This window comes from Crinia signifera, chromosome 4, assembly GCF_055691185.1.
Source record: "Crinia signifera chromosome 4, ASM5569118v1, whole genome shotgun sequence".
Taxonomy (NCBI): domain Eukaryota; kingdom Metazoa; phylum Chordata; class Amphibia; order Anura; family Myobatrachidae; genus Crinia; species Crinia signifera.
In genome coordinates, this window is record NC_139220.1 from 277,932,657 (window position 1) to 277,958,881 (window position 26,225).

General features: G+C 44.7%; 1 protein-coding gene across 28 annotated transcripts in view; it reads right to left on the reverse strand.

Moving 5' to 3' along the window:
* Positions 1-26,225, reverse strand: part of CAMK2B (calcium/calmodulin dependent protein kinase II beta) — a 116,023-nt gene that overhangs the window by 39,724 nt on the left and 50,074 nt on the right. For 23 of the 28 annotated variants that reach the window (XM_083184674.1, XM_083184671.1, XM_083184673.1 and 20 more), the window contains exons 3-9: positions 24,562-24,621; positions 24,290-24,344; positions 11,822-11,887; positions 5,242-5,314; positions 3,969-4,071; positions 2,274-2,357; positions 573-667 (exon numbers count right to left, since the gene is read on the reverse strand). In XM_083184674.1, the coding sequence (XP_083040800.1) occupies positions 573-667; positions 2,274-2,357; positions 3,969-4,071; positions 5,242-5,314; positions 11,822-11,887; positions 24,290-24,344; positions 24,562-24,621 (536 nt within the window). Of the gene's footprint in view, positions 1-572; positions 668-2,273; positions 2,358-3,968; positions 4,072-5,241; positions 5,315-10,732; positions 10,806-11,821; positions 11,888-24,289; positions 24,345-24,561; positions 24,622-26,225 lie in introns of all 28 variants that reach the window. The other 5 variants (XM_083184675.1, XM_083184672.1, XM_083184670.1 and 2 more) reach the window with 1 other exon arrangement.

Genomic DNA, 26,225 nt, shown 5'->3' on the forward strand with positions numbered 1-26,225 from the left:
TGACTAGACCGATTTGGCCACTTTTCACCCGATTCTGACGGATCGGGCTGAGGAATCGGTTAAAGAAGTGGCCAAATCGCATATATATTGACGGTCCTGGGAGGCTCAAGAGGGATCAGATGGCCATACACAACTGTGCGATTTGGCCACTATTCACCCGATTCCAATGGATCGGGTCAAGAAACCAGGTGAAAAGTGTCCAAATCGCATGTGTTTGACACTTGATCTGATACATGTTCCTGTGCGCAACGGATCGGAGGTGCTGCACGTCCGACCTCCAACTCTGACAGCCTCTGGCAGCGAGAAATGGGAACTCATACAATATATCATATGCAAAAGGACAGCATACAATATATTGCATAGTGTATAGGGGGCTTAGGAGCAATTTTTTGCTTGAAGAACATTGTTAACATTTGTGCTTCAGTAGAACATAAAATAGAGTAGCCCAGTTATTTATCAGTAGCCCAGTTATATGGCACATTTCCAAATAGATGTTCAGTGAGTAATAACATCTGAGCATTGTAGGGACCAGATCCCTATTTCAGCATAGAGAGCAGGATAGGAGGACTTACGTCATATGCCCCAGCTTTAATCTGCTGGTACAATTTGTGCTGATCCTCATCCCAAAATGGAGGGTATCCAACCAAAAGAATATACAGAATGACACCTTGAGAGAGAGAGAAAGAGAGAGGGGGGGGGGGGGGGGGGGCGGAGAGAGAGAGACACATGGAAGACATGCTATTAATGACCATCAAACCTTTTTACTTGACAACATTTCAAAACTTTCCAGATGCACCTATGGTGCCAGTTGTATGTGCAGGCTCAACTGTCATCAGTGCGGCACAGCAGCAACAGGGAATCCACATCCTCCCCACTCACTCATGCCTTCACCCAATCAGCGGGGCATAATAGCGAGACCCCGGGGGGGGGGGCATCACCAGGGCACACCCTACCTGAGCGGGACATCGAGCCACAGAGCTGTTACAGTGCAGCACAACGACCCCAGGTGATTCACACAGTGCCACATTACCAGACTACCCACAGTGCCCCACTCCCCGTCAGGTGACTGAACAAGGGACTAACCTGCTGAAGACATATTGACAGGGCCGGCGCTACCCACTCAGCAGCTCCTGCAATGCAGGGAGGCACCATGCTGAAAAGGCGCTGTCTGCCTCCCTGCTCTGCTAAAGCTGCCTCAGCCCTCACTGTCACTGCCTCCTGCACACCGCCCACATGCCATGCGATGCGTTCTAGCCCATAACGTATGCAATTCTCGCAGCGGGTATGGGCACCTTTAGTGCCTGCAACATTTTGCGGACACAGCACTGAGATGGTGTATGCATACATGTACATGCACCCGAGATCCTCTATAGGATCTCATGTTGCATACACTCCCACAATCGTGCTGCAGCTTATTGCAATGGTAATGTGAAAGGGCGCAAAATTTATGGTTTGCAGGAGGGCGCCGGACACCCTAGCACCGGCCCTGCATATTGAGGCAGATTTTAAAAGCCTGGTGAAGTGATAAAGTGACCAGCGAATCAGCACCTTATTGACATTTTTCAAACCCAGCCTGTAACGAGACAGTTATTGTCTGCTATATTATCACCGGCCACTTTATCACTTCACCAGGCTTAAGAAATCTACCCCAGTATTTGCTACAGTGCAGCCAGTGAGTATCTGACAACTTATTTGAGCAAAGGAAGTATTATATGAGACCCAGCAGGGACTGGGACCAACTGCACTAACCTCTGCTTCCAGTGTCAGCCAATACCCCACATTATTGGTGAGAATGCGTGCGGGATGCTGCCTATATGTATTACTCAACCCCAAGTACTTATCCCTCCCTGGATGAGTGTATAGAATACCCGGGCCCCAGCAGGTATTGACAAGATCATTATCTTACAGAAAAAGAATCCTTTAAAGAATCTGATTGGTTGCCCATAGCAACATCCCATCTTAGTAAATAAAGCCCATAAACCTGTCTGGTGTGTGTGTATTTTCCATGAATATGGTGGATAACTAAACCAGGCGCTATTTTGTTTTACTGTATGTCTATATTGCATCCGTTACTTGGTGTTGGCATGCGTGATTGTTCTGGGCAGCCATAAATGGATTCTACATCAGGTGTTTTGCAGTGCACTTCAGAATGAGACAGAAACAGTTCAATCCATTCAGGAAACAGCAGATGATAAATTGTAGATGAATCTGGTACATTCCATATGGCGCACTGTACTGTAATGTCACAGTCACTGCAGCTTGTGTCTGCTTACCACATGCCCAAATATCCACGGGTTTCCCATATGCCTCTTTTCGTAGCACCTCCGGGGACAGGTACCCTGGAGTTCCAGCAAAACCTGGCACAGAAAGAACATAATGAGAGCCCTCCCCTACCTCCAGCTGCCAGCCAGAGAGCTGTCTGCTAAAGGATTATGTCATGTCCTCGCTAGTCAGAGACATACAGAATATATATACTTTTACGTTCACAAACATATGCAGAAATGCCTGAAAGACACCATTCATTATAATAGCATGTTATCTTATTTTCAGTGTGCAACTGGTGGAGAAAATTCAAAAACAATGCATTATTCCAATCACAGAGGTCTAAGGGGGGGTTATTCTATCAAGTCCAGAATTTTTGGCTAGCTGAAAAATCCAGACGTGTGTATTCAATGTGGACGTTTTCAGACTGTGTTTCCTCCGATGTTGGGTCGGCTTTGTTAAAAAGTTGAATCTGCATTGGTGGAAAATAGTCGAAAAACGGTTGCATTATCGACTAAAACACGTGGATCGATGAGTAATTCCACCGAAATGCTTTGAAAAGAGACGGTTTTCTGACTGTTGGAAACATCGACAAGAACTGAATACCCCCCTAAATGTAACTTGTTCATAAGCTAAAACGGTTGAACTTGATGGACGTACTGTATATCTTTTCTCAACCTCAACTACTATGTTACTATGTAAGTAAATCAGTGGTTTTCAATAATTCAAATAGTCAAAAATAGACATTGTAAAGCACAGAGTCATGAATTTAAAACAAGTCAGCCAGCTTGGGGAACACCATTCATCTGAGTCATAGCCCTGCTTTCAATACATCCTGTGAAGAGCTAGTGGTGGTACTTCTAAAGCTGGTACACACCGGAGCGGTCTCGGCCTCATATGTCATTTGACAGATCGGCCAGATGTTCAATTTGTATGGCCAATCTGCACGCTTCTGTGGTTACATGTGATTTCCTCCGTTCTACACGGCCAACCAGATGATATTCCATGCAGCACCATTTACTGTATTGATGAACAGAAAAAGATGTTGCTCTGTCCTTCGTTACATTGTTCTGATGTGAACGCATTGTACAATATGTCATCCCATCACTCCAGTGGGTACCCAGTTTTAGATATCTTAGCCATCTTAGATTGGTCCCCCGAATGGTCCAGAATCGCCTGCTTTGTCTGAACCACTCCCATAAAACACTGTCCTACCCCTACAACGCTGAGTCGCTCCTCGTTGCTGCCCCCGGCAAGCACTACAACTGCAATCCCCTATGAGAGGCCGCCTGCCTGTAACGAGTACATGAGTGACGGATGCTACCAGGTCAAATGACTGTGTTAAGTGGCAAAATGTTTTTACTGAAAGGAAACACCTACTAGCCATCTTATAGAACATGGACAAGTGTACACCGACCTATACAAAGCCTCCAAATAGAGGTAAGCTTGTTAAACCAGCATTAATGGAGATTTGAGAATGCAGTAGCAGATCCAGTGGTCGGGCTGCAGCACAGTCCAAAATTTAAATAAGGGTTCCACACCAACTGTCAGAGAGTCCAAGCAGACAAGGTTTGGCAGAGTTTGGTGTGGCAGTTGGTGTGCTTCCCCTATTTGAATTTTGGAAAATTCAGCGCTATTTTAAGAAACTCTGCAGCAGTTTTTAATACCCCAAGGTACCAATCCACAATCTCAAGAGCCCTACTTACCAAACCAGGCCTGCTGCTCCCCTTGCACCTCTATGGCCAGGCCAAAATCTGCCAGCTTGACCGCGGCTCCCTTGCATTTGCTGGCAAGAAGAAGGTTTTCTGGCTGTTGTTAACAGAGATGTGGTTAGACGCAGCGTGAAGACACAACCAATCAATCAATCAATCACTCAGGTGGAATAAGGCGCCCATAGTAAAAGGTGGCCAGACTAACAGCCAAATGGAGGATGTTGGAGAAATGACAGTGAAAAGCACTGGGCTGCTTTGGTTTCACTGAAACCTTTGACAAAGGCAGGTCTGGTCACCTTATTTCTGTTACACTGCATGGTCTCCATCTCTGCTACCTGATGTCCCAGTCTGGAGAACATTGCATCTGACTCCACTTAAGAACAGTTCTCACCTTTATTAGAGCAATGAGTAGGAAACTGGCAATACCGTTAACGGAAACCCACATTAATATCTGTAGAAAGCAAGTTGGCATCTAGTCCAGCAACAACCTACCGCTGGGTAAGGACAGTATAGAACCATCTGATTAGTGAAAGTACCGTGAAATTGGTTCATACCTTTCACTTATCACACTTCTCCTACTGCATTATTTTCTTACATTAAAATTAAAATAGGTATTTTAGCTGTCTGGAAAACAAGGGCCAGTGGAACATTTTATTGCTTTAGATCATTTCTAGATGTTAGCCTCTCTAGAGATTGAAGAGCGATGATGGTAATATTGGAGATCTTCTTAAATATGTTATTTAACGATTCTCCTGCACATAGATGTTCCTCCTGAGAAATGAGACTCTGACTAGCGCCTGTGTGGCCGTAGAGACTGGTTGGCATTGCAGATGGCACAGTACAGGTAGCTATTAGAGAGATGGTGAGCATACCACTGGCGAGCAAAGGAAATTTAGAAAAGATGGGAAACATTGGCAAAATGATGGTGAGAATAGAGATTGCTCAATTACCCTTCAGATGGGTATAAAAAGTGAATACATAAACTTTTAGCACTAGATCACACATAAGACACAAAACACTACCATTTCCCGCTGCATGCCATGCACCCCCCCCCCCCTCCGCCCCGCCCCCAAGAAGAGACAGCTTTCCCAGCCCGGTCCCTCACATGCCATGAGATCCACTGTTCCACCATCCAAAACGTAAGCCAGATACAAGGCATGCAGGGCCACTCCCAGGACAGGCTCTGTATTAGGTGGAGAGATGGGGGATGTCCAGCCTGACATGCAGATGGAAGAGAGGGTGGTATGGGGGGGGATACAAAACTCACCTTAAGGTCCCTGTGGACAACCCCCATTTGGTGGCAGTGGAGGACTGCTTCAAGAATCTGCTGGATGCAATGACTGCGTGCAAACAGCAGGGGGGGCGTTAGTAAGGTCTGTGTGTTCCCTGCGAGCTGATGGAGGAGGGAGAGGGCAGGAGAGGTGGGGAGGGATGTCTGCCAACCAAAATCAACCATTGCAAAGGATGGGGTAATCTCCTTTTGTTGACATACGGATGTGATTTGTCCCTGATTTGTTTTCTTTTTATGGTGAACATTAATTTATGGTTTTAGTGATATGTTCAAACCTCCAGGTAATGTATACTTTAATTCAAGTGATTGCAAGCTCAATTGTTGAGGAGCTTGTTCAATAAAGTGCTCTGCAAACAAGAATGAAACCATATTTTTTTTAAATTAAATATTCCATGTTCACTTGGCAGTGCCCCAATTCCTAGATACTATAGCTGTTTCTCAGAGTGGAATGCAATTGTAAGTCTGATGTCATACTGTATATGGGGAAGTGCGTAAATACAATCTGGCGGCCGGTAACTAGACTGATGTGCACGTCCACAGTGTCCTCATGTTCTGGAGCAAGAAATACTATTTTAGTGCTATATTATTAACTTCCCCAATCACTACATTCATTAGGCAGAAAGGAGATGTAGGACACTATGGCCCTTATTCTGGTTCACTCGCAAAGGCAAATTCCTTCTCAAATGGACAAAACCATGTGCACTGCAGGGGGGGGGGGGGGGCAGATGTAACTTGTGCAGAGAGAGTTAGATTTGGGTGAGTTATTTTGTTTCTGTGCAGGAAAATTACTGTCTGCTTTATTTTTAGACTGCAATATAGATCTCACTTTGAAGAAAAACCCCACCCAAATCTAACTCTCTCTGCACAGGTTACATCTGCATACCTCTACCTCTATTCCTGCAGCTGGAGGGGCTGGGGGCATAGCCAACAGCTCACAGAGCTGCTTGGCATTTTATTTATTTTTATTTATTAACAGTTTCTTATATAGCGCAGCATATTCTGTTGCGCTTTACAAAGGAGACAGTGATACAACAAACAGAGTATTTACAGAGGCATTCCCCCACAGTGGTGAAAACAGAGCTGCAAGTATAGGCCATGCCCCCTTCATTAGGCCCCACCCCTGGAAATTTCAGCGCACATGTGGGTGTCACTCCTCCGGAGGGATGAATGGGTGATATGCAGCTGCCCCACCTGCAGTGCATATGGTTTTGTCCATTTGAGAAGGAATTTGCTTTTGCGAGTGAATCAGAATAAACCCTTTAATTGTAATAGAGTCACTGCATAATCCATTCCACATCCGGGCTCTCTGCAGCAGGCTTACTGGCTATCATGTGTCTTTAAGCTGCTATGATTTACTCCACTGAAAAATACTCATTATTCTTCTGTTTGTCACAAGAGAGAGAACGGCTTGGTCCAATTAATCAATCGTTACATGATACATTTAATTAGCCCAACCAAAGAAATGTCTTGGGAAAATATAGAGCCCTTTATATAGATATATATATAAATTTCTCTCTCACGTTGCGGATACAGTGCATTGCTCTGACAGTAGAAGCATGTGACAACATTTGCTTGGTCCTAAGAACTGCTAAGGAAAATTAGTCTAAACCAATATTCAGGAGAAGAATGTATCCACTTAATTTTCTAGCAACTTCTGACATCACTGAGACATGATGAGAGACCCTGATACTTATGTCACAGTGATATCACATTGTGACATCATGGAGACTTGAGGAATTCTGAGCATTGTGTCTCAACACTGTTCCTTATGAAATCAGCAAGGCATGAGGAATTCCAAACCATGGTCTAGATGTACTGTATGAAGCAGTGAGGGAGGAGAAGTGAGCCAGAGGAGAAGTGGCCGATGGCAACCAATCAGCTGCTCTGTATAATTTTATATTATGCAAATTATAAATGTTACTTCAGTGCTGATTTGTTGCCATGGGCCACTTTTCCTCTGGCTCACTTTTCACTACTTAATAAATTTTCCCCCTTGTCTCAGTGACTTCGCTTGTTCCTTATGACATAACTGAGACATTAGCAACCCTGGGCCTTGCGTCACAGTGATGTCACTAGTTGCTTGCCACATCACTGAGACATGAGAAATGGTGAGCCTTGTGTCTCATAGTTATTGCTAGTTGAAGACAAATTGAACAACGTCCAGCCCACAGACTGGTTAATTCCACTGTGAGTAGAGAACAGGTGCTCCTGAATAAATTCACTGCAATCAATATACAGCAATTTTGATGATGTGATTGCCTAATCTGTAGAATTGTGAATTTTGGATATTTTACTGAGACATGAAGAATTCTGAGCCTTGCGTCTCAGGGATGACGATAGTACTGAGAGTAATACTGAATCTTGTGTCTCAGTGAAATCCCTAGTTTCTCGTAATATCACTAAGATGTACGGAATCTGAAGCCTTGTGTCCCAGTGATGTCACTAGTTTCTTGTGACATCACTGAGACATTATGAATCCTCATTCTTGTGTTTTATTGATGTTGTTTGTTCCCTGTGACATCACTGAGACATGAGGAATCATTTATCCTTGTTTCAGTGATCTCAAAAGTCCTCTGATATATAGTCTTGTGTCAGTGACATCACTAGTTCCTTGTGACATCACTAAGACTTAAGGAATACAAAGCTTTGCGTCCCAGTGATGTCGCTAGTTGCTTGTGAATTGATAAACTAAATTATGTTCAGCCCATGAATGTTTGATTCTGCCATGAGTAAGAGACAGATCTCACTTTGCAAGCCATTTTGATAGAATATTCAAGTCAATCTGTTTGATTATATCAAATATACAATTTGTGCATCTTGTATATCAAAAGTGACACAGTCGCTTGAATGTCTGGCTTGTGATAAAAGGGACATCACTAATTACATAACATGCCATAACATGTATAGAGCAGTAAGAAGCCCTTTATAGCACTGTACATTTTCACCCACTCATAATGGAGGAAGCCATTTTTTGGACTTAGGTTCTATGCATGTGAGTGCAGGGCTATGAATTCCCTTGGGACTAAGGCCAGCACTGAGCCATGAAGCCTCATGCCTCATTGCAGGTACCTCATCCCTCAGTGCTGGCACTTGCTCTTTGTTAATCCACTTTGTGACTATCGCTTCAGTCAAAAAATGCCCCTTACCCACTTTGTGTCTACCACATACGAGCATAAAGAAATAGCGATTACGTTGTAAATAAATGCATATCGTACAGTCTATGTGGTGTTTTATATATATGTGAGCTGTCAATGTGTACAGTGAAAAGGAAAAGGAACAAGATACCACATTGCAATCATGGTATTTTTTAGATGTGTGGCCCCTCTGTGAGGTAGGTAGGTGGGCTACAACATCTGATGACAAGTATAGTGACTTGGGGTACAGAAGTGAGTGACAGTTGGCCAGAGGTACAAAGAACAGAGATCACAAAGACACACAGGACTCTAAACGAACTCATCGCTGATGTGACAATAAGTACCCGACCAGAGTAAGTCTCCAGGATATGGGGATAACGTCTGGCATGCAACTACATGTCCACCTTCCCATTTGCCTAGTTATATATCATCTATAACTCATAATACCCGTTGTGGCTCAAAAGCACCTGTTCCGTGGTAATTCACTTTGCCCTTGCTCATCTACATTACAATTTGACTAGTTCATTGGCGGTGTGACAAGTGCTTGCCTGGTCCTACAGAACACAGGAGAGGGATGTGGTGGAAACTGGTGAGCTTACAGCAGAGAAGACATCATCTTGCATGAAGATCTTCGTGATCTCTGATCCTTGATTTTAACACTCAGTGCAGTAATGAAGGAGATGCAAACATGCAATGAGTGTGGGGCATGGAATATTATAACTGAGAGACACATGGAAGAGACAGGAGAGAGCACAGGAGGGGGAGACAGATGGAGGAGGAGAGACTAAAAATAGGTGCCAAAGAAAGCAAAAAAAAACAAGCATAAGAAATATAAAGCAGAGAGAAGGAGAGGAATTGAGGAGGGCGATGTAAAGAGAGATATAGTGCTGAGGTAATATACACAAAGAAAGGACAGATAAAGAAGCTACGAAGAAGATGGAAGCAGAAGAGGGGGTGGACGACTGAGTAAAGGAGAGAGAAGAAAGGGCAATTATGAGTATACAGAATGCAGTGCATAACATGCAAGTTAACAGAAGAGTATCGCACCATGGCTTGGGCAATGCTCACTTCTCTGCAATGCTATACGTCCCCATGTCCCCACGGGCAGGTGTGTGGAGCTGTGCATGCTGGGACAAATAGGGGCTCACTCTCTCTCTCTTTCTCTCTCTCTGTTTATTGGCCAGAAAATTGGGTGAAGATGAAAGAAGGATATAGGCAAGAGAGATAGGCTGATTGCAGGGAGAGAAGTGTCAGCAAAAGCAGCTGGAGAAAATAAATGAAACATTACAAAACACAGATAATCAGAGGCAACAATAAACAGAGAGAAATGTGATACATTATTCACTTAGGTCAAAAGGATATTATATAAGCATACATCTATTGCAGAACTGGTCTGCTGAAAGGAGATGCACCATTCATGCTGGTCAGTGCTGATACGTCACTGACAGGGTGTGCTGGTTATTATTGTATGCTTTATATGGTGCTATATGCTTATTTTTACTCTTTGCAGAGATCTAAATCCAACATCAATTGGGTCTTTTCCGTTGACACTGGAATAATGCACCTCTTGGTCACTGGGTTACCCTCAGTTTAAAGTGCACCTGTCTGTACAGTATGGAGGAGGCCATTGTGGGAGCGGAACCAAAGTTCATGTAATGTCACCGATCCTGGTTCGACATGCCTCCTTAATGATGCAACTGGTTCCTTAGGAGTTGATCGGCTGTATTTCCATGAATGTTGGTTGCGTTCAAAAATTGGCTTCCTTCCCTGTGTATTTATGGACAGACATTTAGAGCAATGGCACAACTAAGTGTCTGGCATGTATGCCGTAGCATGAACCTCTAACTGCTCCATGCTGCCCTTGTTAGACAATACAGCAGGCTTGGTTGGCAACAGAAATGTAAGGCATGCCGGATGCATTCTCCACTGTTCTCATAATCGTGCATGGCGTCTAACACAAACATTGCCCAGAACCATACCTGACATGTGCACTTTAATTATTAGGATGAGCCCCACAAGATATGCATGTTTAATACAGGACGCTTCCTTTTAACTGTCAGAAGAGACCCAAGCACTCATTGCTGTGGATATTGGTGCATACATCAGTCGTAGCTGCACAGCCCTTAAACGGTTAAGCAGTAATCAGCTGCACCCCTTCATGCCCATCTGGATGCACATTCCCACCATTTCTTTACACCACCCCCCAGCTCCCCCATGCATTGTATCTCCAGAGCCAGATGGTGTAGGGAAGTGACGAGTGCAGTGCCCATGATGTGCCAGTTCTCACCTGGGCCCCCATGCCATGTCACCCCCTCCCCCTCAGGAATACTAACCTTCAAGTCCCTGTGCACAATGTCACAGGAGTGAGTGAAACAAACACTTTCTAATATCTGATGGAGACAGTGACTGTAAAACAAAACCAGCACCCCCACAGGGTACACGGGGACAATGAGATGGTACACACAATAGGACGAGCCAGTATGGGCCATGGAGATGGCAGCATAATTACATGAAGGGAGGAGCATAAAATACATTTATGCACAGAGGTAAATGTGTTGGGGGGTATAATAATGAGGGAAAGGGGGCGGGGTTAAGGAACAATAACAAGTGAGACAAAGACATCACACAGTAAAAGGCGCACCAATGAGTAAATGTAGGCGTGGACACAGGGCAAGAGGGTACGGTAGATGGGATAGGAGGGAAGGAGGCGCAATGTAATAGTAATAATATAGTAATTGTGGACAGACCATGAGGGACCAGCATGAGGTACACAACAGACACATTACAGGGTAACAGTATGAGCAAAACCAATATATTACAACAAAGGAAAAGAGACAGAGGGAGAAAACAGGTTGAGAAAAGGGAGAAGGGGACAAGAGGAGAGAAACACAGCGTCTTAACATCACAAAACATCACATTAGAAAAAAGGCTGCATGCAGGACTGTACAGTGACAAAGTAATCATACACTATAGTAGTGATAGCAGGCTGTATGCAGCTCCCCGAGCTACAGCATTACCGGTCAGGGAGCGCTGGAAGGACAGTGACATCCGAAGACAGAGTGCACCGACCCCAGATTATAAGGCAACTACACTGTTCCTCAGTTACGAGGCAGATGTGTGCGCATTTGGTGAATTTATAAGCCCACAGTAAAATGTGATCACCCGTTACCTAGATTGTGAGCATGTGTGTGGAAGTGGATTTTCAGATTTCTACTTCAAAAATTTCACAAAATTTAAAATTTACTCTTTTTAGGCCAAATGTGTCGTATTTGTGCGTAATATGTGTACTTTCCATGAATTTTATACTGAGTGTTTACAACAGAACAGAAGTCGGCAAGTCATCTTGAAAATGGCGGGCGGGGAGGGAGGGGTCAGGGGTGAGAGGTAAGTGGAAGGGTACTCTAGTACAGGAGGGTACCCACCTTGCATCAGCTTCACTGTAATATTCTCTTGCCACTATATCTTCAAACAGCTCCCCACCTGTGACCCTGGAATGCAAGAGATTTGGAGACACGTGAAAACCATGCAACGTGTTAGATTACAGCCGCACAGGAAGAGTTTGGTCATTTAGTTTGACCAGGTTAATGGATCATTGTATAGTGCACCAACATACACAAACAAAACCTGACCTGACTGTATCTAATTGGAAAACCTATTACAACAAATTATGTTGCTCTCATCTTTTCCCAACTGCAAAAACAAGATAGGAAGCCATATATGCATAGACCTGCCCATTGTGAGGCATGAGGAAGATGGATGCACATTAGTTCATCTCTATGTCTTATCTCCTGTTATCTTGTCACAGAAATAGAGCCTCAAACCAAAAACAAAGTTGGACCTTTGCCTTGGCTTCATATATCCGCACAATCCCTGCGTACAGGACCACAGCTGTAACACCATTTTTCACACCTCTGTCCACAACATCCTTTCCTTCAACCTCACCTTATCTCATGCTCCACCAACACCCAAATGTATATACTCACAGTGACATAATATACAACATAATATACAGTGGCAGCTCCAGAGGAGGCGTGCAGCACAGTTCAAAATTCAAATAGGGTAGTCACACCAACTGCCAGTGAGTCATTTTGGAATGGCAGTTGGTGGTTGTTTGTGTGACTCTTCGGGGGAAATTTACTAAAGGAAATTTGTAAAAAAAAATAGGTGTATTTGTATCCAGAAATACGGCAATTCGTAGTTGTATTGATGTGCTATCAATACGAATCTGAATTGCCGTATTTTCGGGATAGTAAATGTCAAAAATAAGTGTATTTCTGGATACAAATACACCTATTTTTTACAAATTTCCTTTAGTAAATTTCGCCCTTCACCTCAGGAGACACCATTGGTCATCAGGGAAACTACACCTATCTCCTGTAACTACCATACGATGGGATGGAGTCCGGATTCCAGAGCTCACTATCCCAACGGCCATAATACCAGCTCCAGAAGGAAACAGGGCGGTCAAAACACAGACAGATCCTGATGGTATAAGGGTTAATTTAGGATTAAGGTTAAGTACTAGGGGGAGGTATGGATAGGAGTAGGCTATGGGAGGGTTGGTTAGGTTTCAAATACCTTGGGATTTTGACCTTCGAGATTCCACTGTGGTGTTGTGGTCGCCGGAATTTTGTACCCAACTTACAATGGCCTCATCAGGCTGCCTCATTCAACAAGGCACACTGGCCTTAGCCTTAGATAAGGCAGCTTTTAGGCATTGATTATTGCAATAGTCTCCTAACTGGTCTTCCCAAGAACAGACTCTCACCACTGCAATCCATTTTAAATGCTGCTGCTAGGCTGATCTTCCTAGCAAGACGCTCATCGTCTGCTGATCCGCTCTGCCAGTCCCTCCATTGGTTGCCTGTATTTGACCTTGTTCAATATAAAACCCTTCTACTCGCATATAAAGGTGTTAACCATACTGCACCAGCTTATATCTCTTTACTTATCACAAAATATCTCCCATCTCGACCACTACGCTCTGCACAAGATCTGCGTCTCTCTTCTGCACGGATCACTAGCTCCCATTCACTATTACAGGACTTTCATCGGGCTGCTCCCATCCTATGGAATGCCCTTCCACGCACAAAAAGACTCCCCATCCCCCCCCCCCCAGGTTTATTCATGGGTGGTACAAGTTTCCCAGATAGTCAGTAATCGAGATAGCAATACTTTCCATTTTGCCTACAGAGGGCTGGCTTCTGAGTTGGATGCCAGCAAAAATGCAGAATTCAGCATAATGCACATGTGCCAAATAAATGAATTGGTGCCTGCATTTGTACCGGATCATGTATACTCACACAGATGACATCTAGCAGGTCATTCTGATTGACTCCCAAAGCAGTGAATTCCGCTGCTTTGCGGGCCAACTAAAAGCTGCCCACTGCCCGCATGAATGCCCGCCCTCTGCTGGAAGGCGAATGTCCCCGCAGGAATGCGAATGGATGTTTTGCATGAATTAACTAGACTGACCTCCCTAGTGTGCACAGATCCGTCCAGTGACAGAGGGGTGAATTTATGAAGCTTGGAGAAGTGTTATCTATCCCCATAAAGAACGTTATGAGCAAGGTGATAATGGGTCAGCCAATCAGCTACAATATGTAAATTGACAGGTAAGAGCTGATTGGCTGAACCATTATCACCTTGCACTTAACGTTCTTTATGGGGATAGATAACACTTCTCCAAGCTTCATAAATTCACCCCCGAGTACACTAACCATAAAACTAAAATTAAAAATCTAGGCCCTAACTGTAGGGCTACCAAGTGAACCCATGAAATTGTTCTGACTCCAGGCAGTGTGATGGGCATGTATGCCAGCTTCCGTACTTGGTAGTAGCGCGAGTACAAAAATTGGACACTCGCCACGCTTCAGGCATGGTGGCTCGCTCTGCTTCGCTTGCCATCTGGTTACTAAAGACAACCAGTGGTGGCATGATAGTGAAGAAACAAGGCCTTCTTGCCCGAAGCGTGGTGAGCGAAGCAAGCCCGTGAGGGTCAGTTTGGGTCCCTTGTTCTGACCTTGCTCCTCCTCTCCCCGCCCCCTTTCCCTGCCCCCTCTCCTCCCCAGGGCCTTATGGCGAAGGGGGACTAGCTGCTACCATTATAGTTGGTCTGAAAAAAGTCAGACACCTCCTGCTCTTAAACTCCCATGAAAAGTTGGATCCGATTTGGCAATTCTTCAAAATATCTGAAGGACCAATGGCCTGATCAGCCTGGAGGCCTTGACGAGTCGCTCCACCTATTGGTACTCTGCTCAGCTAGCATGCTTAGACAGCATGCATAACGTAACGGCCAGGCCATGCTCCCTTGACTCGTGTCATGTCCCTGTGACTGGTGGTGAGGACCCTGTTACTGGTGGCCACCTTCACATTCTCATGAGCCCACAGGACAGGATACCAGGGCCGATTTCCAGTCCATCTCAGTGCTGATAAATGTGGCCTGCAAATGATGGCCTACTGTATAGCAGTGGTTCCCAACCCTGGTCCTCAAGTACCCCCAACAGTGCACATTTTCCTGGTCACCCAGCAGGTGCACTCATTATTCAGACACTTTTTAAAAGATCCACAGGTGGAGCTAATTATGTCACCTGTGATTCTGTGTGGAGACCTGGAAAACGTGCACTGTTGGGGGTACTTGAGGACCAGGGTTGGGAACCACTGCTGTATAGCATATAGGTTGCACAGGTAGATGATGATGATAACAATAATAAAAAAGATGGAAACTAAGTGAGGAAAAAGCATAAGGAAAGTAAGGACTTCCACATAGGTATAGAACATGCATTAATTAAGCAAATAGAATTCCACCATGGTCATGTGTAAAAATCCTGGAATGCTTTGGTAAACCATAATTATGACTGATATGGCTACAAGATTGGCCTATTGGCAGGATTTTCATTGAGCCAGATGACTCAACTTGTTAATGTTTCCTGAACATAATAGAACATAATAAAGATACATTTTCCTGCAAAATTCGACATTGCATTGTACATACTTTACAAGTCACTTTGTCTGCACGCGATGACCAAATACCCTATATAAGTGATTATATCATTTATTATTTATTTACGTATAGTTCCTTATATAGCGCAGCAGATTCTGTTGCGCTTTACAATTATAGACAGTGATAAAACACACTGGGTAACAACAGACGGACTTGGGGATAAGAGGGCCCTGCTGCAAGTTTACAATCTATAGTTAAGAATCTATATCATGGAAAGAAATGTCCATTTCATCTTATTGTATAGGGCTGTGAATACTAGACACTTTAGGGAAAATTTATTTAGGGTCCAAGTTTGCAGAGGTCCAGGATTTTGGCAGAGATTACCCTTATTTTTAAAGCAGCAACCTGGTTTTGCCTAGTAAATGTTTGCTCCTTTAAAAATACAAGCAATCTTGGATGAAATCCCAGGCTGCAGCAAACTCCGACTCTGGGGCACAGTAGCGCACGCAGGGGGGGTTTCTGAGTACCCAGAAACCTCCCCAGGAGTCTAGGGGCCCTAGGCTGAAAGCTGAGGGTCCCCTCTTTCCATGGATACAAGAATTTTAAAAATCGGCCCTTGGGAACTGGAGATATCTGACTTCAAAGCAGTGGTCCCCATCCAAGCCTGTTAATTGCTCTTCACAGTCAGATATTTCAGGTTCTGTTTTTCTGAGGGTATATTCCAAAAGCTGGAACTTTCCCCCCTTTGATGGACACTAGTAGCTTGTCTCTACTGTTCCCAAAACCAGAGATATCAGCCTTCCAGCAGCTGGTCACTGTTCCAGCTCCACACACCTGGTATGTAGTTTTATATTCTCGTTGGCAGATTGCTCTGCCTTCTGAACTCTGATCCCCTAGTCCCCAATACCATTTGGTAGGTGGGAGTCTCTAGTTTTTAATTCCACTAAGAAATCTATTTCCGGAAACTGGAGATATCTGCCGTCAAGCAAGCTGTCCTCCCACCAGAAAATTATGAATAATAAGCCCACTCCACTATACACCCCTCCTCTGCGTATTAAACATCCTCTACCACCCTGGAAGTTATGTATCAGGGCCCCTTCATTCAGCCCAATGCCCTCTTCTCCCACCCCATCTCCCACCATCTGTGCAGTAAAGGGGTAATTAGTGGAAATTACTGATCCAGGCCCTACATGCTGAGCAGTTGATATAATACCCCCTACCACCCACGGGACATCAAAGCTTCCCCCACCCCTACCGCTGGAGGATCGGTAGGGGCCCCAATACATTGCTATGCCCAGGGGTCTACACTGCTGTTGATGCCCCTGTATGTATATATATATGTTGATGCCCCTGTATGTATATATATATATGCATGTATATATATATATATATATATATATATATATATGGGTTGGGATCGTTTGGTCGAATGCATTATGGTCGAATGTCATTACATCGAATCCATTAGGTCGAATTGCTAAAAGGTCGACATGATTCTAGGTCGACATGGGAAAAGGTCGAAATGATTCTAGGTCGAAAGGTCATTAGTTCGACAGGTCATTAGGTCGACATGGTCATTAGTTTGACATTGTCTAGGTCGACATTCACAAAGTCGACATGGGGTTTTTCACTGTTTTTTTACCTGAATGTCAACACAGTCGACATGGACACAGTTTAAAGTGCACTGCATCCCCTCGCATCGCTCGCTGCGCTCGCTATGCGTCGGGCACGGTGCCTCGCTACGCTCGGCACACTATTTTATTCTCCCACCACGCCCTAGTGGATGGTAGGGCATGAAATACCGCCTGTCAGCACATGTCGGCTCAAAAAACAGTGAAAAACCCCATGTCGACTTTGTGAATGTCGACCTAGACAATGTCGAACTAATGACCTTGTCGACCTAATGACCTGTCGAACTAATGACCTTTCGACCTAGAATCATTTCGACCTTTTCCCATGTCGACCTAGAATCATGTCGACCTTTTACCAATTCGACCTAATGGATTCGATGTAATGACATTCGACCATAATGCATTCGACCAAATGACCGCATCCCATATATATATATATATATATATATATATATATATATATATATATACATACACTGTATATATATATATATATATATATATATATATATATATATATATATATAATTATTATTATTAATATACATTTGGTCTATCTATAACACTTAAACTGACCCGGCATATACTGGGTCACCTAAGTGTCCATCTCCGTGCTTTGCTCCGACCCTCTGAAACCCCCTTCTGAAAATCCTGCGTTTGCCCCTGGGGCAGATGTATTAAGCCTTAACAAGAGATAAATGCAAGGGTGATAAGGAGAGATAAACATCCAGCCAATCACCTGCTAACTGCCATGTTACAGGCTGTGTTTGAAAAAAGTCAGTAAGGAGCTGATTGGCTGGACGTTTATCTCTCTTTATCACCCTTGCATTTATCTCTTGTTAAGGCTTAATACATCTGCCCCACTATTACATTTCCCTGATTATGTCATAAACAGTATGTTGTTGTTTAGTTATATTCTTAATGAGAAGTTGGACTATGCAGACTTTGCAAAACCACCAACAACCCACTCTGCCTTCTTCCAGGAAGTTCGTAACCAAAAACACTGAGCTTGATTTTAGACCAACTTGGACTTTTCTAGCCGGTATTTAACCCATAATGTAAAATACACACTTATAGTGAGAGATTCAACCACATGTGAGCATATGCAGCCAGTTTGCACCGCACCAGTGGCATAGTAATTGCCCCAGCAAACCCACAGTGGCTTGTAACGGTGGCCACTGGGGTCTGCTGGGGCTGCACTGCTGCCCGGGACTTGTAGATTTGCTTGTCTGGTCCCAGCACTCTATCAAAAATGGGCACTACATCACAGCAAACAGGTATTGAGGATGCTAGAGGCTTCTCAGTAGAAATTGCTTATCCATTGATGGTTATTATAGATGGAACCATTGATGTTTACCCTCAATGCTTAATCTCGATGGTGTGAAACCAAACCATTGATGGTTTCGCCCAATGCCGGTCACCACTGCTTTAGTGTTAAGTAAGTTTAGGCCAATCAGGAGCTGAGAATGTGGCCTTGCAGGTGTCAGGGGGCAGAGCTATGCTCCCTTTCCCAAAACCTAAGAGAGATCAAAAATGGGTAGCTCTGTAGCATTGATAACAAGAAACCATTTGGTTCTCCCCATCAATGGTAAAATGGTACCATTGATGGTAAAAGTAATTACCACTGGTTATAAACCATCAATGATTTCAATTCATCCATGGACAACGGCCATCCCTAACCGCCACAGATGCCTGGCCAAACATTGAAGAGTGCCGAGGCTGGGCCCCTTGATAAACATATACAGAAATAATGCTAGTTCATCATGATACTGGACCAGATTAATAACACCAATGCACTGTAGAGAATACTCCTTAGTCCTGTGCAGTATAATGTATGAATACTGTATAATTCAAGTGCACAGTCTGGAACCTAATTAACAGAAGAGGAGGTGGAACCTCAGGCAGTGTGGGCCAATGTGGATTTCCCCTGTACCCCTGTGGACATAGCCAGATTAAGGGTGGAGGATGCAGGGCATACTGTACCCTGAACCCACTGTTGTCAAGGGCCCCCCTGCCAGAGAATATTGACATCACTATTGTCCCTCTTATGCAGCAACAGAGCCAGGCAGTCAGAATGTGAGCCAGATAGAATGTAGTGCAGTCAGAGGCACAGGTTTGATGAGCTGTCAATGGCTCTTCCCAACCAGAGGAGAGATGAAGGAAGGTGAAGAGAGTTTCAGGCATTCTGAAACTTGTACTGTCCGGTCCAGGGGGTGTCTTGTCCGGGCGGGCTGCCTGTGACAGATGTCCCCAGGGAGAAGAGGGGGTGTAGAATAAAGCCTGCCTGTATAGTCCAGGAACGTAGCAAAATCCGGAATGTTCCAGACCACACGGGGAGGCTGTAATCTCCATTTCCCCATGTCCCTGGTGAAAGCCATCACAGGCATCCCCCTCGGACAAGACACCCCCCAGGACGGGACACCCCCCGGCGGTTCGGGGTCTTGTCCGGGTCTGGTTTTTACTTAGTCCCTCCTTTCTGCAAGGAGAAGAGAGCAGGAATCAGCAGGGTGGGGGCAGCTACAGGCTCCGTCTAATTAATCAGGGTGTGGGAGCTACACATTGGGTTATATATAGAATGATGAGTTCTAAAATGTGTCACTGCAGCACTTGCTTTCAATAGCACAGCAAGGGTAGGGATAAATTGTACAGGAGTGGGGGGGGGGGGGGCAGAGTGCGCGCAGCGAGAGAACAATGGGGTGCACATAGCAGGATGGAGGTGTATCAAGAGTTGGGGTGCTATGCCGCATGCTAGGGAATGACAGGGGCGTGGGTGTAAGATCAGCACAGACCGTTCAGAGGAGGATGTAAAATCTCAGAAGGAAGTGGGTATGATTAGCAGCACAGAAGGATGGAAATGAAGTGGAAGAGATGTAGGTGGGTCCTGGAGCAGGAAGCTGACAGAGTGACAGGTGTGCGGCAGCTCAGAGCACAGAACTAGCAGGGTAGATTGCCGGTTAAGCTAAGTGTGAGGTCAGCACGAGAATAGCAGAGGTGGCTGCAGGGGAGGATAGCGATGCAGTGAATCGCAGCTACACTCATGTCTTGTCTTCATCTAACGCCCACAGAGCTGTAACACCAAACACAGCCTGGTGTATTTATAGGCTGCGTCCCCCCACCCTCCTCTGTGCCTGCACCAAAATCCTCTGCAGAAAGAACAGCATGGATAGAGTGATTATATTGCCAGCAATGCACTCTCATCATATCAAAGGCAGTGTCCAGAATAGCAGGCACTGCAGGTGTACGGCTGGCTATTCTGTTTGCTCCCACAAAATGGCATTTTATATATATATATATATATATATATATATATATATATATATATTTATATATATAGATATAACATCCATGCAATGTATTAAAAAAAAAATGTACAGACTGTTCCCACGACAACAGACAGGGAGATGTACAGACAGCCTTCAGTAGTGGTCAGGGGGGAGGTAGTGTGATCCTATCATAGCCTCAGGCACAAAGGTGGCTGATTGGCCAGAACGGTCAGTATAGGATACATCAATTGTAGCCTCTCATAGCCGACTCCTTTCAATGCAACTCATTCCTCTGGTATACTGTGCTCACCCTGCAGCTGGGCACCTCCTAATACGCAGTAACACCAGGACATTATAGCCTAATGTATGTGTGCTTATGCACTGCAGGCTGGTGCTGCCCAGCTGCTGGGCCTCCACTAGCCTTTGCCCCTATGTTACAAGAATAAGTGTTCTCAAAACTGAGGCGGCTATCGCTGCCACTATACTGATATGAAGCCGAGCAGCCTGTTACAATAACCGTTCTGGCTTGACTATGACTACTTTATATGCATAGGCTTCGACAAACTACCATCTCGCACCTACTACATGCTTGATTAAATTAGCATTTTCTCAGTGCGATTTCTTTCATTTTGCATGCTGGACGTAATTCCCAGAGACTCTCATTTTGCTATGTGTAAACAACAGCTAAGGACCCCGTCTGCTGTTCTGCAGGGCGGATGTTACACTGAGTGTCTGCGCTTATTTTGAATGTAAGGATAACTTCACAGTACAAGGCCTGCAATCCTCAGGGCCTGATTAAAGGCTTACGGTACCCTAGGCACACATGTAGCTCCCTTTGTAATGCTGCGAAACACACGTGTATGCTTAGGGACTCATCATACATACTGCCCATGTGCATGTAAGGAAGCTTATACAACTGGCATGTAGGATCTAATGCTTGTGGCCTGGAAAGGAAACATTGGCTTTAGGCTGACCAGCTGGCGCTGTAGCACAATGTACATAAAGTAATGGTTCCATCAGCGAGTTACATTGGCACAGTCACCCGTCAGTCACCTTAAGAACTTTACCCCCCACAGTAGATCAGGACGGGTGATAGCTAACAAGCATGGAATAAATTAGGCCTTAATGTTATTCCTTGGCTGTCACCAGCAAGGTGCACCCCCCCCCCCAGTCTTGGTGCCCTGATTCTTCAGCATAATCAGCCAATTTGTTAATCAGGCACTGGCTGTCCTGCAAACTGTCTGTATTCTGCCCTCAGTAACAGGTATTGGGGCCAATTTCTCATCTTTGGCCTGACTGAGACAAACACAAGTGGAAGCGCAGACAGCTCCATCTAGTGGGCGAGTCATGGGTGTGCCGCGGGTGTGTAATCCAAGTACAGTGGCATGCGGACAGAGATGGGCCACCTATTTCAGCAGGTTCTTTTTGGATGTGGCACGGACATACTGCAGCATCTATGTCCAATATTTGCTGTGGTCCCTATGGAGTTTTTATGAGGGCTGCTAGGCTAGCAGATTTACTAAGCTCCAGAACGCAAAGCAATCCACTAGCCCACTGTAGCCTATGGGCTACATTCATACATTGTATAAGGAGAGACATCCAGTGAAATATGCCTCCAACGGTTATGGTTGCTGTTACCAATGGAAACACAATGAACAAGGTGAAAATCACATGCAGGACAATGGATGTTCAATTCAAATTAATAAAACTTATATATTGTATATATCATATAGGTTTCTATATAGAATGTCTAGTTCCTTGCATTGGCTGGTTCCCTGGGATGTCCCGTGTAGGGCCAAAAGGTACCATAGTGATAATACATTCTAGGTAAATTGCAGCAAGCAATGAGATTTGGAACACTTTCCTTTTCCATTCTACATAGCTGGAAACAATGATTGGGATTACTGTGGAAGGCATGGGGCAGGGTAAACAACAACTTCCCTTTTTCTGCAAGGTGAATGCAGTTCTCCTTAATTAGCCTGTTTAACATTGGTGATTGGAGGTAACTATCATTGTGTATTGTTGCACTGCGCAGTAGGGCCTCTATTTCCCATATGGTTGTGCACTGGAAGCCGTGGTGAAAAGTCAGTATTTCCTTTGTCAGCGAAAGGAGGAAGTGTCATGAAGGGCTAACACCATGACCAGCGCCAATGGCGCACCATCATGACAGAATGATGGTCACAAGGCACCAACTGGCCCCAAGTATTAAACATTTCTATTTTCCACAAATTATGCAATTGTTGTACTTTTATATATTTAGGTAAACATTGGGGAGTATAGTGCATTGGTTGTACATGCGTACTTGGCATTGGCATCACCTCCTCCGCTTCTCATAATAGGTCATTAAACTTTCCAGCTCCATGCCCATGAGGCCCTTAAACTGGCCTTGACTATGGCCCGGCCAGTTAGATAGTGGAGCTCTCCAGAGGAGCTGGATCCTTCGCTGGATTCCTAAGAATAGATTTTTTTTCATTGGAAAGATTTTCTTTTTACTGCTTGATAAATTGCCTAATTCTGCTGTTTGCATAGAGGTCTGTGTATGGTTGTAAAATCTGACCTGACATTGTCGAACTAATGACCTGTCAAACCAACGACCTGTCGAACTAATGACCTTTCAACCTAGAACCATCTCGACCTGTTCCCCATGTCGACCTAATGGTGTCGACCTAGTGACTGTCGACCATCATGCTGTAGACCAAATGATCCCAACCCATGCAGAAATCCTTGAGTCCCTGAAGACGGGGGATCTTTCCCCAAAACGCTATAGGGCGTAATAAAGGAATTTTATCCATTTAAAAGTCTGTGGAGTGCCGCTGATTTTCCTGAGATATTTCTGGACTGTACACAACCCATGGACGGAGGGCACCTGCAGCAGGATAAAGCTAAGTCAGAGGAGTGCCGGGTTTATTACATGCAACCCATGCAGAAATGCATTATTTGTCATGTATCAGTTGTCTCTGATTGGCTAACGGTACATGAGCTCTGATTGGCTCAAAAGCTGGTGCAGCATTTTAATTGGCCGCCGGCTTCCTGCATTAAAGAAGCCAGGCTGTGCTTTGAGACCTGCTGAGGACCAAGCACAGTGCAGGCAGCAAACAGCGGAGGGTTGCTGTGGGCAAAATGAGCTGCCCTGGCCCTTCCAGAGGCCGGGGCCCGGGACAGCTGTACTCACAGCACCCCCCTATCGGCGGCCCTGCCGACCCCCCCCCCCCCCCCCCCCTCTACACCTCCATTGCAGATGGGTGACGCCAGAGCAAACAGTGGGCTTGATTCTGCAAATAATCTGCTCACAATCTGTACCCAATCCAATGTAGATAACAAATATTTAGTGCACCTGCCTCTGAAATGATCCATAATGGATTGAAGAGGGAAATGCAGGGTGATATTACGGGTGGTTTTGTGGGCGATGGTGAATGTAGTGGCTAATCCTGTTTTAGTGGTTCCGATATGACATTCATTGGTGTGATGAAGCACAGTTTGGGGTTCTGCCTGTACCTGACAGTAGCGCAGGCAGCAGAGCAATAACGTGTCCTGGATCAGCCATATCACCCACAATTGTGATGTCACCAAGATGGGGATCCTCTCCAAGGATGGAGATTGGCATAGAATCCGATTAAAGTGGTCACCCTGCCCCTTTTATGATAATCATGACTACACTGGTGGCATAAAGTGATTGCCATTTCCCCTACACATTGATCATGACCACTGTGGCAGTGTGGCATGGGAGCAACACTACAACTCTAGTGCATAGTTGTCTACCCTCCTGCATTCTGCAGGATACTCCCTGAAATAGCAGCAATCTCCCTCTCTCCCTCATTAGTCTAGCAATCTCCCTCATTTCACCTAGCACACATTACACTGTTACATTTTTGGGAAAAAAGGAATGAGAGACAGATACATTTACATTGAATCATCAGCACCATTTCCCAGGTCAGAATCATACTGTAGCAATATAAGAGGTGCCACTTCCGTATCCAGGAAAGTCTGGGAACACAGTGACTGCAATAGTATCTCATCTGCATAGGTTATTCAATTCCAGTGATAATTACTTACAGGTCAAAGATGAGATAGTGGAAGCCTTCTTCAGATATACTGTCATGGAGCCGTACTAGAGAGAAAACAGAGACAGAGGGATTTATAGGTTATCTTTGATCTGCCCAGACCTCCACTTGCCAAGCCTTATCCTTATATATATATATATATATATATATATATATATATATATATACATACACATACTATGTATTTCCCCTAATTGCAGCAGTAATGTAAATTAATAAATTATTAATTCCCAAATGGTGGATTCGTGTTAATAGCTCTCTTACCAATATTTGGGTGCTTTAGAAGGCGACAGATCCGGGCTTCTCTCTCTAGTTTCTGATGATCTGTAGGGTGAGAAGATGGCTCAGGTTAGTATAGAGATTCCAAGCAACTTGCTGATGTAACCCAGATATTCTCCCCCTTCTTCCAGACTGTAAGCTCCTTGGAGCAGGGCCCTCTTCCCTCCTGTTCTCACAGCACTCTTCTCTCACACTTCAGTTACTGCTCTCTTACACCTTTTTTACACCAAAAAGGCGGGTCCACCCAGGTTTTTGGACCCGTCTCCAATGCAGTGCGGGTGACATCAGTGGAGAGGAGTCCTCTGCTGGTGCTTGTGCAGTGGGTGAAATCCACCACCCACTGTCCAACATCCGGACGCTGCGGTCAGGAGGTATTGGCTCCCCCATTGGAGTAAATGGGTCCTGGGTTGGATGACCCGGGTTTCGCCCTGCGGGCGTTTGGGGGAGAAAACGCACCATTTTCCGGGAGTGTCCTGATCGCGGGGCTCCCAAATTTAGCAGCCCAACGATCAAGTTTGAATTACCCCCTAAGTCAGTTATGTTCCTTCCATATAGATTAAGGAAGAGAATGTGCCATCATTGCTCTCAACAAAACTACCCATGTCACATACAGAGCGGAGGCACCACAGATTGCTATCTCGCACCTCTTGCTCATCTATTATGTGGTGACGTTTCCGGGAATTCTTATTTTTGTACGGTGTGATAAGCCTGCAGCCAGCTCTCCATAGCTTTTACTGCAAGGATATTGCACATGTTATCTGTACTTCATTGGATGGGGACCGGGGCATGGAACTGAAAATTACAAAGATATCAAGGGCAAATTCTGATTGGAGAACATGTATTATTATTATATGCCTATTAACTAGTCACATTTTATAATATAACCATTTCTCTGCCTGACAAATAACAAATCGGTTTTCTAGTTGCTGTTGTTTTGGGGCGTCTCTTGACTGAGAAGTCTCCAGGGGCCTGAAACTGCAGCTCTGTCAGCTCATCTGTTAATCGAGCTCTGCCTGGCACTGACTGGGTTTTGGAGATTGAGAAACTGAGGGGCAGATTTATTAAGCTCGGTGGAGTGATAAAGTGGCAGGTTTTTCTCACTGGCCAATCAGCTCCTAACTGTGAAGTTACAGACTTGGTTTGAAAAATGACAGGTAGGAGCTGATTGGCTGGTGATAAAAACCAGACACTTTATCCCTTCACCAAGCTTAAGAAATCAACCCCTATATTATGATGTTTGCAAGCACTGAGCATGAAAACGAGACACTTAGGGGTAAATTCATTAAGATGGGAACTCTACTGAAGATGAGCTGTTGCCCATAGCAACCAATCATGTGTATCTATTATCTTCTGGAAGGTGCTATATAAAAGAGTAGAATTGGTTGCTATGGGAAACATCCCATTATCAATAGAATTTCCATCTTACTAAATTTAGCACTTTGGGCATGATCTAAAGTTGGGCTTGTGGGACAGCTCACACCAATAAGATGGTATTCCCAACAGAAGTAACACGTTTGTTTGGAGCCTAGCATCTGCTAATATACAGTACTATAAATGGCCCAAATCTACGGCCAACCCCTCAATCATTATTACGTGACTCTTATGAAAGCAGTTTAAAAAATTGATGGTGGTTCCAGAAGCAAAATAGA